Consider the following 14,798-nt stretch of genomic DNA (forward strand, 5'->3'; position numbering starts at 1 on the left):
AGTCCTGGAGGAATGATCTGAAGAAATGTTGGCATAGACAGCAGATTCCAAATTGCTGTGGTGTTTAGACAACATAGGATTATGCAATGATTTTATTTTACAGTGAAAGTGTTCTAAGTATGCTGAGAATTTATCCTGTGACACTCTTTGATGAGGAAAAACTTTAGGTGACACCTTGCACATGTGTGTGGGGTTACCTGACTTTTCAAAATTCTTTTGGAGATTCAGGAGCAAAGCTAATTAAGGACTCCTGGCCTAGTTTGTCCCTGATGGGACATACCTCGGTGAGGGCTCACAGCACAAACACCACTTTAAAATAAGACTCTGCGTATTTGGCTCCCGAATTGCTCCTTACAATGTTAGAAAACTGTGGGACTTGGGCATACGTTTGTCTGGTGCACTTTGAAACATGCTTTAATTAGGCACCAGGGCTGTTTTTGGAACGCCAGGGTGAGAGTTGGCTTTCACCTCCATGTCTGAAAACCATTTGTGTTTGCTGGGAAGCCTGGTCTCAGGTGCTGGCCCCATGGCTGCGACTGGGCAGGCTGCTTGCTGGCCAGGCCTCTCTTTTGGGCATCAGGGCTCCACAAAGCTGCTTCACCAAATGGGGGGACCTTCTCCAGACACAAATGGGCTGGTGAGCTGCTGCCACTGCACCCACAGAGACCCCACCAGGGGTGCCCAGCCCCTCTGTCTGGGCTTTGCCAAAGTCAGCGAATGCCACGCTTGCCCTGGACTGCAGAGCGGCAGGCGGCAGCTCTGAAGCCCCTTGGCCGAGTTCCTCCTGTCCTCCCTACGCGTCTTCAGAGAAGAGCCCTCACTGCCTAGTGCTAGTGGGGACCCTTCCTCACGCCCAGCAGCTCCACTGCCTGTGGTGTGGGACCCTCTCGCCTCACCCTGCAGGTAGTGACCATACACCTCCAGAGGGGGAAATCTGATGGTGTCATCCCTGGGACCTATGGAACAGTGGCCACGCTCCTTGGGGTGACAGCGGGGCTTTGGTCACTCCGCTCAGGTGGTGTGCCCCACATATCTGTGCGTGGTGCAGTTTGGCTCCCCAGGAGCAAGGTGGGGAGGGCAGCGGCACAATCCCACTGCATCCGGTGTGATTTCACAGAATACCTGATGCCACAAGGCAGTGGGAGCTGGTTTTGCTTGTTCATGTAAACCCAGGTGTGGAGAGCGGGAGGGATGGATACCTTCTTCTTCAAGCCTAAACAGGAGCAGGAGCTGGGCTGACCAGTGACCCAAGTTCAAGAACTTGCCTTGGGCAGGGCACTGCCTGAGAGGGAGGGCTGCCCTGGAGCTCCATGGCCGCGCATCTGTCCGGAACCAGTGAGAGCCGGGGCAGATGCCAGCCTCATGCTGACCGGCCCCCCGGACCGGCAATGCTGGCCGCGCTGCCCGTTCTGCTTACGTTAAAACCGGAGTACACTTACTCTGATTTTGTTGGTTTTCCATCCGGATGCCTGAGTCATTTGAATACCCGGACACCGCATGAGTGTGTGTTGATCACAACTGTAATTACATTCTTAAGGAAACAGCTTTTAAATAATTCAGAGTCACATCTGTGCACACCCGCAGGCTCTGTTTGCAGATAAGATTTTCTAAAAAGGAAAAAGTCAAATATTCCCAGGGTGGCTTTGGGGTCATGGGGGGAGAGGAGGAGAAAGGACAAAGAATTCTGAAACAGTAATTTCAAATTTCACAGCAGGGCTGGAGTAAGATAATACTATGGAGTCAGGGCCCTGAGCTCCAGGGCCTGCCCTGACAGCCGACACTCAGCGTCCCAGACTCCTGTCCTTGTGGGTGTCCTGTGACAGAAGCCAGATCTCAGGTGCTCCTTGCCCTCCTGTCCCTGCTTTGCCCCACCAGGCTGCAGGCACAGGGCCCCAGGTTTGCTGCTCACTCCCCAGGGAGGGTCAGAAGGGCCCTCCTCACCTGGGGACGTCCTGTTCACAGGTGGCGTGAGGCACAAATGCCCACGTGGAACCTGGCACTGCCTCACCAGGGCTGACCCAAACCAAGGCTGATTTTTGGCCATCTGCTCAGTGGTCACAGTGGATACTGCTGTGAGCACATTAGCTGGGTGTCAGTGACGCAAGCACAGGTGGTCCGGGGGCCGGGGGTGGCCGCCCCTCACCTCTAGCAGGATTCAAGAGCACCTGCTTTGGGGTCAGAGAAGCCAGGACTTGAGTCCCGCTCCCGGTCAGGACTCACAGTCCCGTCCCTGAACTTTGCTGTGTAATCTTGGTGAGCTGTTAAACTTGCAGGGCCGTTACAGGAGGGCCTGGAGCTGCATGCAAAGCCCAAGGTGTGCCGACGTGGCTGGAAATGCTGCAACAATCACAAGAGCCACAGGAGAGACGCTGGCTGGGGGTGCCACCGCCGCCGGACTCAGAGGCCAGTGTGAGTGTGAAATTCAAGGGCCTAGCCCTCCCTGTCCACAGAACTGAGGCGGCTGCTTTCCACAGGAAGTTGTACCCTGGGCTCCACGCACCCCCCTCTGCTTCCGCACAGATTCTTACGCTGTTGGGGCTCAAGGCGCTTCTCCTCCCTGGGACACAGGAGGAGCCTCAGAGTGGGGAAGGCGCCATGGTGCACGCCCACCAGGTGGGCTTGTGAGGGCGTGGGGTGCGGGGAGGCAGAGAAAGTGGAGAAAGTGCTGAGGGTGAACCGAGAGCAAAGCTGCCTGGGTGCCCCAGACTCCTGTCTGCAGAGTACAAGAGGGGCAGTGCTGGGGGCTTGGAGCTGTCCTGTGACGTCGATGGTGAGGCAGCTGAGTGGAGCTGGATGGTCACGTGTATTTGTAAGAACTGGCTCTGTGGAGGCTGCTTGGGTCGCAGGTGCACTTGGGTGCTCACCCTCTGGCTGGCAGATAGTTACCTGAGCCCCCGCCTCGGCTTTCTGAACGGAAAACGGGGGTAGAAACAGGTCCTGCCTTGCAGGCAGCTGGGCTCAGAACAGCAGCAGCCCACGGCAAGGGCCTGAGAAGTGCTGGCTGCAGCCAGTCCTGACCACTGCTCTGAGACCCCTGCCTTTCTGTGGCCCCCAACTGAAGACGTTTGTCTGAGATGCTCACGATGGAGCGTCTGCTGGAAGAAGCAAGTGGGGTGAGGGGTGTGCAGACCCCTGAGGATGGGGAACCACAGCAGCGCCGGGCCTGCAGGTAAAGGGCCTTGAGGATAGGGCTGCTTCCCACTGACCACGTGCTGCTCCTGGAACTCTGCCTGCCAGCTGCCCTTTGGATCAACTGACCCAGAATCTACTGGAGGCCTGAAGGCTGGTCCGTGAAGCGCTAGCATGTCAAACACTTTGTCGCCTGCCCGAGTCGCACCTTGAATGCGACCCTGTGTAGAGGCCTCTGCGCCCACCGCTTTGATGTAGCCGACCATGCTGTGCTGCAGACTGTGCCAGCCGGGGGGTGCCAGGCACCTGCCTCCTCCCTGGGGCCACCACTTTACAGACAAAATGAAATCAGAGCATTTTGTCCAGGACAGACACAGCTGGGGGAGCTGTAAAGGGGACACCAGACACTTCAAAAGGAAAACTCACTGGGAAGGCCGGAGAGGCTCCACCAGCAACACCCAGGGGCTGCGGCTCCGAGAGCACACTGGCCACTCACTCCCGCTACAGCCCTGGGCTCCTGCCTCCCCCCTGCCTGTGCCTGCAGGTGGGTCCTCCAAGGCAGAGCAGAGGGAAGCGGGCAGTGTCCAGGGGGCCAAGGTCTCCGTCTCCTGCTCAAGTAACTATCTGCCAGTCAGACAGTGAGTATCCTCACCTCCCAGCCTCCCAGGTGCGTCTGAGGCCCACACCAAGACTGGTTGGTGTTTACTGACGGACCGAGCAGATATAAAAGTGTAAACATTCTACTTCATCTTTTAAAGTCTAGGCAGGCTCTCTAGAAGACTTGTTCCGTAACTTCTTGCTGTTCTCCAGACACACCCTCCCTTCCTATGTCCCTCCCTTTCTCTCTCTCTTTTTTTTTTTTTTTTTGAGACAGAGTCTCATATTGTCACCCTCGGTAGAGTGCCGTGGCATCATAGCTCACAGCAACCTCAGACTCCTGGGCTTAAGTGATTCTCTTGCCTCAGACTTCTCCCAAGTAGCCATGACTACAGGTACCTACCACAATACCTGGCTATTTTTAGAGATGGGTCTCACTCTTGTTCAGGCTGGTCTCGAATCCATGAGCTCAGGCAATCTACTCGCCTCAGCCTCCCGAGTGCTGGGATTACGGGTGTGAGCCACTGCACCCTGCTGTCTCTCCTTTTTATTGAGACAGGGTCTCACTGCATCATCCTGGGTTGAGTGCAGTGGTATCACTGCAGCCAGCCCCTTCATCTCACCCTGTTAACTCCAGGGCTGGGACAGAGTAACTTCCCATACATAGTCTGGGCCCTTGTGACAGCAGCTTACAGGTGCATGTGCTAAGCTGGCGTGATCTAGGTGGGGGTTGTCACAGCAGCTGTTGTGACTTAGGAATAAAATCCTGACTGCCTTGTAGGTGCTGTAGAGCCCAGAGAAAGGCCATGTCCCAGCTCCTGCGGCCAGGTAAAGGCCATGTCAAAGCCCCTGTGGCCAGGACTGGACTTGGGAGTGGGCTGGGGACAATGAGATGGAACCGGTGTGTTGAGTGGCACTTGGGGGAAGATGGCCTGAAGAAGACTGTCTCAGCCATGGGAACCTACCCTCTGTCCCTTCCTTGTTCCAGCTCCCAGCCCTGTGTGTCTTACAGCAACCCTGCAGGTGAGAGCTTTAGTGGCAGCTGGACAGGCGGGAGGATTGCCCAGGGCCCAGTAGCCTCTGCCTCCTGCTAGTGTGAGCAACAGCAAGTTTGAGTTTCTGGTTACACTTGTCCAAATGGGACCCTACCTGATATAAGGGATTTTTATATTTGCAAAGAAGACTCCATGGAGACAGGACACGTTAGCTCACAGAAGTGAATGTGGAAAGGGAGACTTCCGGGTACTGTGCCCAGCACGGGGACGGTGGTATTCTGGACTGCTCTCCCAGCTTTCTCCAAACCACAAAGTCTGGACATGAAACAGGCGCTGAGCCACCAGAGACCCTGCTCTCCTCCTGGGCTGGGGTGCTGCTCTGATTCAGCCACATTTAATCTTTTTTCCAAGTTAAAGCATGGCTTATGTCAGCATGCTGAAAGAGCTTTAACTACACTAGCAACGCAGAGAGAGGTAAGGGAGGACGGAATGTCCCAAGTTTGAGTCAGGCTGCAGGAAACCCAGCGCTCACACACAGCTGCATAAATGGGCTTGTAAAATGGACGTCATGAGAAGAATCCCACACGTCACAGTGGAACAGAAACACTGCCCACTTTCCCATTAATCAGCACTTGGCCCAGATAAAGTACAGGGTGTCCCCTTCAGGTTCACTGCTAGATGTCATGCAGGGAAGAAGGGACCCTGCCATGCCACGCTCCTCATCCTGTGAGCTTGGTGCCTCCCAATTCTCAACCCGCTGGGTCCGTCTCTGCCTCCAGGAGTCACAGTCCCTCAAGTGATGGTTCAACTGCAAAAAGTAAAAGCCTTCCTCAAAACACATCTTCATGCAAACGGAATACAGCTGACAGTCTAGGGTCTCTGGTGCGTCAGTATTGGGTGGACTGGTTGGTTAAAGCGGCTGGTCAACCCCCAGGAGGAAAGATCTGGTAGGTCAGTATCAGGTGGACTGGTTGGTTAAAGCGGCTGGTCAACCCCCAGGAGGAAAGATCTGGTAGGTCAGTATCAGGTGGATTGGTTGGTTAACGTGGCTGGTCAACCCCCAAGAGGAAAGATGTTGATTGGTTTCCTGGGAAAGCTCCCGTCTCAGGCCTGGGAGCACCTTAGAATGTCACCCGTACCAGGAGACATTAGTGAGTTCTTACCTGATTCTCAAAGAATTGCATCTCACTCCACCTACATGTTACCTTATTTATAAATGGAATAAATAAAATACTTTCTCGATGTTACGGGTACCTCGCATGTAGTTCTGCTCACCTTCATTCCACACGAGCCTTGGAAGCTAGAGTGGCTCTGCCAGTGTGAGGGCGCCAGCGACTCACTGAGCGTGCTCATGCTCCAGCCCCGCCCCCCCATCCTCAAGGGAGTGACCCTACCCAGGCCTGAAGGTGTCTTAACAATTAAAATTCCTTCTCAAAAAAGTAGGTGCTACATTAACCTTTTGGCTGGAGTGGATTAATAATACCATCCCACAAAGAAGCAAATAGCATTTAAGTGAATTTTTGTAAGAACAGCCAGATAATATATGACATTTCTTTAAAGTTTAGAGATAGCTTTGTGTTCTTTTTTATCAGACCATCAATGTTTTTTAAAAAATAAATCTTAAATAATTATAGATTCCCAGGAAGTTATAAAAATTGTATAGAGTCCTGTGCCCCCTTCTCGCAGGGCCCCCAAAGATAGCATCTTCTAAAACAGCTAAGCCAGGACAGTGGCCGGGCTGCGGCCTGTTAACTGGACCACACGCCCTGTCTAATTCCCAACAGACTGCTGCTCAGGAAGGGGAAAACCTCTAAAAGTATCAGAAAATTTTCCATGCATTCTTCAATTTTAACCAGCACTCAAAATGAACAACAAACACCTTGTGAAAATCAAAGTGGTCTGAGCAGGAGTATTTTCAAGAGCACTGCTGTGTTGGAGGGTGTCTGTCAGGCCCCACTGATGCCACACCATGGTGGAAGCTCCAGCCCTGCCACGGGGCTCTTCACACCCTTGGGTGCCCGGGTCAGGGGGCAGCAAGTGGGTGGACAGAGTAGGGCAGTGACATCTGGGCAGTTGTCCCCTACGTCCTTAGGGGACAATTCCCAACCTCACAGGCCCCTGGAATGGTCCCAGGTGAGGACACAGAGAGGCCATCCCAGCCCCTCTCAGAGCTGCCCCTCGGATGGCCACACAGAGAGGCCATCCAAGCCCTTCTCAGGGTCGTCTCTCCGATGGCCATGCAGAGAGGTGTCCCAGCTCCTCTCAGGGCCATCCCTCCAATGGCCACACAGAGAGGCCATCCAAGCCCTTCTCAGGGTCGTCTCTCTGATGGCCACACAGAGAGGCCGTCCCAGCCCTCCTCAGGGCCGTCTCTCCGATGGCCACGCAGAGAGGCCGTCCCAGCCCCTCTCAGGGCCGCCCCTCCGACGGCCACGCAGAGAGGCTGTCCCAGCACCTCTCAGGGCCGTCCCTCTGATGGCCACACAGAGAGGCGTCCCAGCCCCTCTCAGGGCTCCCCCTCGGATGGCCACAAAGAGAGGCCATCCCAGCCCCTCTCAGGGCTGCCCCTCGGATGGCTACACAGAGAGGCCATCCCAGCCCCTCTCAGGGCTCCCCCTCCGACAGCCACAAAGAGAGGCCATCCCAGCCCCTCTCAGGGCTGCCCCTCGGATGGCTACACAGAGAGGCCGTCCCAGCCCCTCTCAGGGCTCCCCCTCGGATGGCCACAAAGAAAGGCCATCCCAGCCCCTCTCAGGGCTGCCCCTCGGATGGCCACGCAGAGAGGCCATCCCAGGCCCTCTCAGAGCCGCCCCTCGGATGGCCACACAGAGGCGTCCCAGCCCCTCTCAGGGCTGCCTCTTGGAAGGCTACACAGAGAGGCCATCCCAGCCCCTCTCAGAGCCGCCCCTCGGATGGCCAATCACGTTCTGGATGTTTTTGGTTTCGTTTAGACATCTACTTTATAGCTTTCTTTTTTTCCCCCCTGGCATTTAAATAATTTCAAACCTATTTATTTCTGAGCCTCTTGAAGCGCGCGAGCCACATTTTAGCAGTATCTGAACATGGTCTCGGGGACCCCTTGCCCAGCACTTTCCTCCTCCCCCCTCAACACTGGGAGATGAATCTGAGTGTCATTCACACCAGGGGGTCACTGGGGAGGCCCCATCTCTTCTGGGGTTAGGTCCTAAGGAATTTTGGGAACTGGCTTTCTGAGGGAAGGTGGTCCCGGGCGCAGAAAGGGAGCAGGCCCGGGGGGAAGGGGGGCCACCTGGGGATGGCCGAGGGAGGGACCCTGGCAGGTCTTCACTTTTCAGCTGAGTTGAGTGTCTGCCTCTGACTGAAGTGTTATTTTGAAGTGTGGATGTGCGTGTGGTCACCTGCAGGGGTCCCTTCAAGCAAAAATGTGCTAGGAGACCTCAAGAGCCTCTGCAGAGCTCCCTCCCCTGACAAAGACCACCTCATTGACCGAGCTCAGTCAGGCCCTGCTGCCCTATTCAACTCTGACCTTGACCTGTCCCGTCTCTGGCTGCACTGCCCAGGTGCAGTAAGAATCCTGCCAAGTCATTTAGCAAGGACCCCCACCCTCACCTGCAATATCTGATCACCTTTGATAGCTGAGTCTTGTCTTGGCCATTCAGCAAGGACCTCGCCACTGATGCCTTCTCTGAGTCCCTGTTCCCGCTGAGCCCTCACTCTGCTCGCTGGTGATGGATAAATCCCTGCTGGGCCCCGTTGCATGTGGAATTGAGCCCAGTCTCTGTCCCCTGTCAGAGTCTCATCACCACAGTCCTGAAAAGTCTCCCGACCATTTCCACAAGCATCAGAACAGCATTTCCTTTAACACCCTGTGGCAGCACGACACGTGATGACATTCCTGGCCCATAATGACAGAAGTGGCTCCAGGAGGCCTGAGTTCCACCTGCTCCTGGGGGAGGCTCTCAGAGGGGTGGCCATCATGTCAGGCTACAAAAGCCCTTAGCCACCGGCCGTCCTAATCCACCCTGTCTCTGAGAATCCTAGACAATGGCCCTCCGGGCTGAGCATTCATAAAGGGGTCTGCAGACCCTCCTGTTGGGTTATGTGGCCCTCCCTGCCAGGGCATTTCCTCAGGACTGGTGACCAGCAGGGCCTACTCTGAACTGCTGGGGAGCGACCCATCTCTGCTTCTGAACAGGAAAACGTGGGCCTGGAGCGTTTTGCTCCCTTTTCCTGAACCTCAGGAACATATAGGAAAAAGAAGCACTTACTTCTCTTATCCGCTGTGCTGTGCACCGTCACCTTTGGGACGCCAGGGCCTGTGTTGGGCAGAGAAGGGATGCCAGGAAAGAAACAGAAATGAGGTTGTTAGTTCAGCTGAGAACAAAGGCAAAGAAGGTGCTTTGCACACAGTGGCCGACCCGGGGCGTGTGGGGACAGAGGCCGGATGGCAGGGCCACCAGGGGCTGGGCCTGGACTCTACCCCCACTCAATCACAACGAACCCGGTTTGTGGGGCATGTTTGTGAATTATCTTGATGACATATAACATCGTTTTACAAGGTATTACATTGGACTTATACCCCTACAGCCTCATTTTTATCACACAGACACAATTCCATGATGGCATCACTGAGTTCATGGAGCTGCTCAAGCCGTGGTGTGAGGTCAGCCTTTGGGAAGATGTGTTTGCTGGCTCCTCCAGGAAGGAAGTCACTCCAACCACTGGTCTCTTGATACTTTGTAAAAACTTATTAATGCAACAGGAATATTTTGAAAATGTTCAACTGCCTTGCAGTTTTCCCTTGAATCACCAGCACACGGCTCTCAGCTCCGGGAACTGGGCAGTCTCCGGCAGGGAGGAGAAGGAGGCACAATTCAGGTCAGAGTGGCCCCTGACAAACTTCCTTGGTGGACTGATTTTTAAATTATTTTTAGCAAAAGGAGAGTACAGAAAGAAACTCAAAAGGGTTTTCTGAATATTTTTTTTATTTCTTTTTGAAGAGGCAGGCTGCTGATCTCCTGCGTGGAAGGAGCTGCCCCAGACCCAGCTCCGGCTGCTGATCTCCTGCGTGGAGGGAGCTGCCCCAGACCCAGCCCCGGCTTGTCTTTCTCTTCATGCTCAGACTGAAAAAACAGCTCTGCCCCCCCCCCCCCCGACTGAACCCTGGCCCGAGCAGGCCAGGCCTCAGCCTCATCTCCTCATCGGCCTCTCTGTCCTTCATGGAGCTCAGTCCTGGGTGCTGTCACATCAGGACCTTCAGCGCGCGTGAATGGCCCCGCGGCTGCCCGCTGTCCCTCCCCTCACTCACTGCACTGATGTAAGCTCCACAACAGCCAAGAATTGGTCTCATTAGCTGCTGCTGTTTTTAGCATCTAGAGTGGTGTTTTGAACTGAGTCAGTGCCCAATTACGTGCTGGTGGTGGGACTGCAGGGGAAGGCTGCCCCCTTGTCTCTGGGGAGCTGTCAGAGAACGGAGGGAGAAAGGACGAGCAGGCAGGTGGGCAGTGGGGGGCTGTGGCCAGGGCTGCAGGCTGGGCTCTGCTTCAGGCTGGGGAGTCTGGGACGCTGTGGACTCACAGAGGGTGGCTGCATCAAAGCTGCAGGATACCTCATATTTGGGCAGAGGGACAGCTGGAGTCTAGAGTCCCTGGCTTTACCATCAGAACTCTCCCACGCTTCCAAGGGGCCTTGTGACAAGGGGCTGAATTGAGACCCAGGAAATCTGCCAAGGATCCCACCCTGGTGAGGACTCAAAGACCCACTGCAGAGGCTGCAGAGTGGACATCCCAGTCCAGGGCCCCAAGAGGATGTGGCAGAAAAGCCGAGAGCCCTCCATGGAGAGGTGGGTGGCTGGGTTTGGCCAGTGCACACCCACAGGTGCTAGCTAAGCGGAGATACACACTATGCATCATGGCAGCCACAGACCTCAGAGTGGAGGCCTGTCCAGTGCTCAGGGACTGGACCCAGACACTACCCAGGGGACATTCAAAGTCCAGGATGTCTAGGGGCCCTTTTTCCCAATGCTGTGTTCCTTTCCCCGGGATAGGGTTTGGATAAAATGCAGGGTGCCTCATTACACGTGAACTTTAGAGAAACAAGAAATATTTTCTTCCTATAGTTAAATCCCTTGTGGAATTTGGGACATATTACTAAAAAATATTTGTAGTTTACCTGAAATTCAAATGTGACTGTGTATCATGTACTTTTATTTGCTGAATCTAGTCCCCCCTACTCAGGGAGGGAACAGTGACCTGAGAGTCTACATATTTATACCTGAAGAGACAGCAAATCTCACCAAAGGAGATTTAAACATTGCTGTAGATTTCAATCATTATTATTATTATTATTGAGACAGAGCCTCAAGCTGTCCCCCTGGGCAGAGTGCTGTGGCATCACAGCTCACAGTAACCTCCAACTCCTGGGCTCAAGAGATTCTCCTGCTCCGCCTCCCAAGCAGCTGAGACCGCAGGTGCTTGCTACAACTCCTGGCTATTTTTTGGTTGCAGCCATCATTGTTGTTTGGCAGGTCCGGGCTGGATTCAAACCTGTCAGCTGAGGTGTATGTGGTTGGCACCTTAGCCGCTTGAGCCACAGGCACCGAGCCCGATTTAAATTTTAAATCAAAATAAGTTTCTTGGCTCTAAGATCCCTTTTGCCCCTGGGGGGAGCCCATATGGACGAAGATATCAGTTAATGAGAAATAAAGAACCTTCATATCTATTTTCTCTGTACATTTTAAGGTGAGTAAATTAGCAGACAGAGCATATCCTGTGTTCTTATTAATAATGTAAACACTATTATTTATTTAGTGCTGACTGTGTACAAGGCCCTCTGCTAGAGGTTTACATGAATACTTTCTAATTGAACCCTCACAGCAGCTCTGCAAAGCAGGTGCTTCTAACCACGTTTTATAGAGAAGAAAACACAGGTTTGCAGTTTTAAGACTTTGGTCTCATCTATAGAATAAGAAAGCTGTTGAGCTGTTGTTCTCCTTTTCATCTTTTAGTTAATGAACTTAACACGTGCTTCTGAAAATATTCAAACACTAAGGAAAGAACAAGGTGACAAAAGATCTGTTTTCATCCTCACTTCCCAGAAGTAACCCAAATTCTTCTAAAATGACACAAATAAATGGAAAGACAGCCCCTCACTCACGCACTGGAATAATTAATATTGTTAAAATGTCCATGCTACCCAATGTGGCCTCTGGAGTCAATGCAATCCCTGTCAAAATTCTAATGTCATTCTTGACAGAAATAGGAAAAAAAGGACTTGTCAAAGAAAAATCCTAACATTTGTATAAAACCACAAGAGTCTGAATAGCCAAAGCAATTCTGAGCAAAATGAACAAAAGAGGAGGCATCACACTATCTGATTTCAAAACATATTACAAAGACATAGTCATCCAAACAGCATGGCACTGGCATACAGCAGACACATGAACCAAGGGAATAGGAGACACAGTCCAGAAATAAACCAACACATCTATAGTCAATTTATTTTCAACACAGTTGTCAAGAAAACACAATGAGGGAAGGAGAGTCTCTTCAATAAGTAGTGCTGTGAAAGTTGGCTATTCACATGCAATAAAGTAAATTGGACTCTTCTCTCAGGTCCTATAGAAGAGTCAACTAAAAATGGATTCAAGACTTAAATATAAGATCCCAAACTGTAAAACTGCTGAAAGAAAACACAGGGGAAAAGATTGATGACATTTTCTAGGCAATGAGTTTTTGGATTTGACCCCCAAAGTACAGGCAATAAAAGCAAAAATAGACAAATCAGATTGCATCAAACTAAAAATCTCTGCACAGCAAAAATAAACAAACATAAAAAACCTCCCAATAGTTAGTAGGGTGAAAAGACAATCCACAGATTGGTTGAAAATATGTGCAAATCACACATCACATAAGGGGCTAATATCTAAAATACTAGAAACAAAGGAACTCAAACAATTCGGTAACAAGAAGACACATAACCCTGTTGAAAAAGAGCAAAGGACCTGAAGAGACATTTTTCAAAAGAAGTCATGCGAATGGCCGATATAAACATGAAAAATGTTCAACATCACTCATCACCAGGGAAATGCAAATTAAAACCCCGTGAGATGTCCCCTCCCATCTGTAGGCTGGCTGTCACCGAAAGGAGCAAGTGCTGGTGAGAATGTGCAGGAAAGGAGACTCCTGTCCACTGTTGGTGGGAATGCAAATTAGTACAACAGCATGGCGGTTCCTCAAAAAACTAAAAACAGAACCACAGCAAGCCCACTTCTGCGCGTATATCCAGAGGAATTGAGATCTGTGTGTTGAAGAGATACCTGAACCCCCATGCTCAGGGCAGTGCCGTTCACGACAGCCAAGACGGGAAACCAACCCAAATGCCCATCAGGAGATGACGGATTTGTTAAAAGACTGGATACCCCTCAGCCTTATAAAGAAGGGAATTTTGCCATTTGGGACAACAGGAGTACACCCAGGGGACACAGTGAAATTGAGTCAGGTACAGAGAGACCACCTGCACCATCTCACTTTCACGTAGAATCAGCAACAGTTGAACTCAGAGAAGACGGCAGTAGAAGGGGGTCCCTGGGGCTGGGCTGGGGGAAGGGGAGACGCTGGCCAGGGGCCGTGCTGCAGTGACACAGGGGGACTCGGTCCTGGGGGGCCACTGCACAGCATGGTGACTAGATACGATGTGTTGTGTTTTTAAAAGTTGCTAACAGAGTGGATTTAAAATGTTCCAACCACAAAGAAGCAAGCATGTGAGGTGACAGATGTTAATGAGCCTGACCCAGTCATTCCACAGTGGATGCGGTCATCAAAACGTCACATTGCATCCACAAGTACATTCAATTATTAATTAAAAATAAATACTAAAGAAAGGAAAAAATACAAACCAAACAAAAACAAAATAAAAGAATATGGGAAAATGATAATAAATGAAACATACCAAGGGGACTTAAGGTGACCTGTGCACCTTCTCCAATCCCAAACCCCTTCTGTCCCAGGGGTAACCATGATTTTGAAGTTGTATTTATCATTTCCTTTTAAATATTGAAGGGATGCACTTGCCACCTGGTTATGTAGTCACAAGAATATACATGCCATATATATCATAATTTAACAAATCTTCACGTGAAATATTTTGTCCAGTCTGAATCCCTAGTCTGACTAGCACAGGGGGAGGCCAAGTTTGCCGGGGGTGACTGCGGTGCCACTTGGGGAGCAGTTTATCAACATCTGTGACACTGGCAGGTGGCCTGATGTGTAAGAAGCCCCGTGGTGGGCGGTGCAGGGGTGCAACTCCACAGAGTCGGACAGGAGATCACCTGGTCCCCCAGCAGGAGAGAGGGCGAGTGAGACAGGAGCTTGCGTAGCGGAGCATGATGAGCACACAGGAGGATTAGGAGACACGTTCCCAGCAACGGGGCAAACACAAAGTACCGAAGGTCAAACGAAGGCCGCAAGTCACAGAACGGTACACACCGTAACACACAATTACACAAATAACCTTAGAAGCTGAAAACAAATTTTTAATTGTTTTTTACATGAAAATACCCTGGTTTATTTAGACCACTGTCTACTGATGGCTATTTGGGCTATTTGTTTTTTCTTGTCATAAACAGAGCTTCCAAATCCCCCCCCTGCACCTTTGCGTCTGGGTGAGACAGCAGGTGTCTGTCAAGCCCGTGAGCAGCACCAGGCGGCCGCTCACGAAACACACTGTCGTCTCAAACACAAAATCCCCATCTCAGCGCTTTAAAACAAGGACAGCTTTTTTATGGCTGAATGGTATTCCATGGTATATAACTCATTTGTACCCTCATATTAATCTGAAATGAAAAAAAGTAGGAACGAAAAACAAACAAAAAGTTTACTTCTTGCTAATGTGCCCTGGAGATGGGGCGGCACAGCTCTGCTCTCCCAGCCTTTCCTCCAAAGCACATCTCCGGATTGAAAGCTCAGCTTCCACCTGGAACACACTGAGCTGGGGAGGGGACACAGGCAGAGAGCCTGCTGAGCTGGGGAGGGGACACAGGGCAGAGAGCCTGCTGAGCTGGGGAGGGGACACAGGGCAGAGAGCCTGCTGAGCTGGGGA

At 51.9% G+C, this 14,798-nt stretch overlaps 1 protein-coding gene across 4 annotated transcripts in view; it reads right to left on the reverse strand.

Moving 5' to 3' along the window:
- DPP6 (dipeptidyl peptidase like 6) overlaps positions 1-14,798 on the reverse strand; it is a 928,521-nt gene that overhangs the window by 28,693 nt on the left and 885,030 nt on the right. For all 4 annotated transcript variants that reach the window (XM_003792026.3, XM_012806527.2, XM_012806530.2 and 1 more), the window contains one exon: positions 8,969-9,016. In XM_003792026.3, the coding sequence (XP_003792074.1) occupies positions 8,969-9,016 (48 nt within the window). The remainder of the gene's footprint in view (positions 1-8,968; positions 9,017-14,798) is intronic.

This window comes from Otolemur garnettii, unplaced genomic scaffold (genome assembly GCF_000181295.1).
Source record: "Otolemur garnettii isolate 467f Iridium unplaced genomic scaffold, OtoGar3 scaffold00053, whole genome shotgun sequence".
Classification (NCBI taxonomy): Eukaryota; Metazoa; Chordata; class Mammalia; order Primates; family Galagidae; genus Otolemur; species Otolemur garnettii.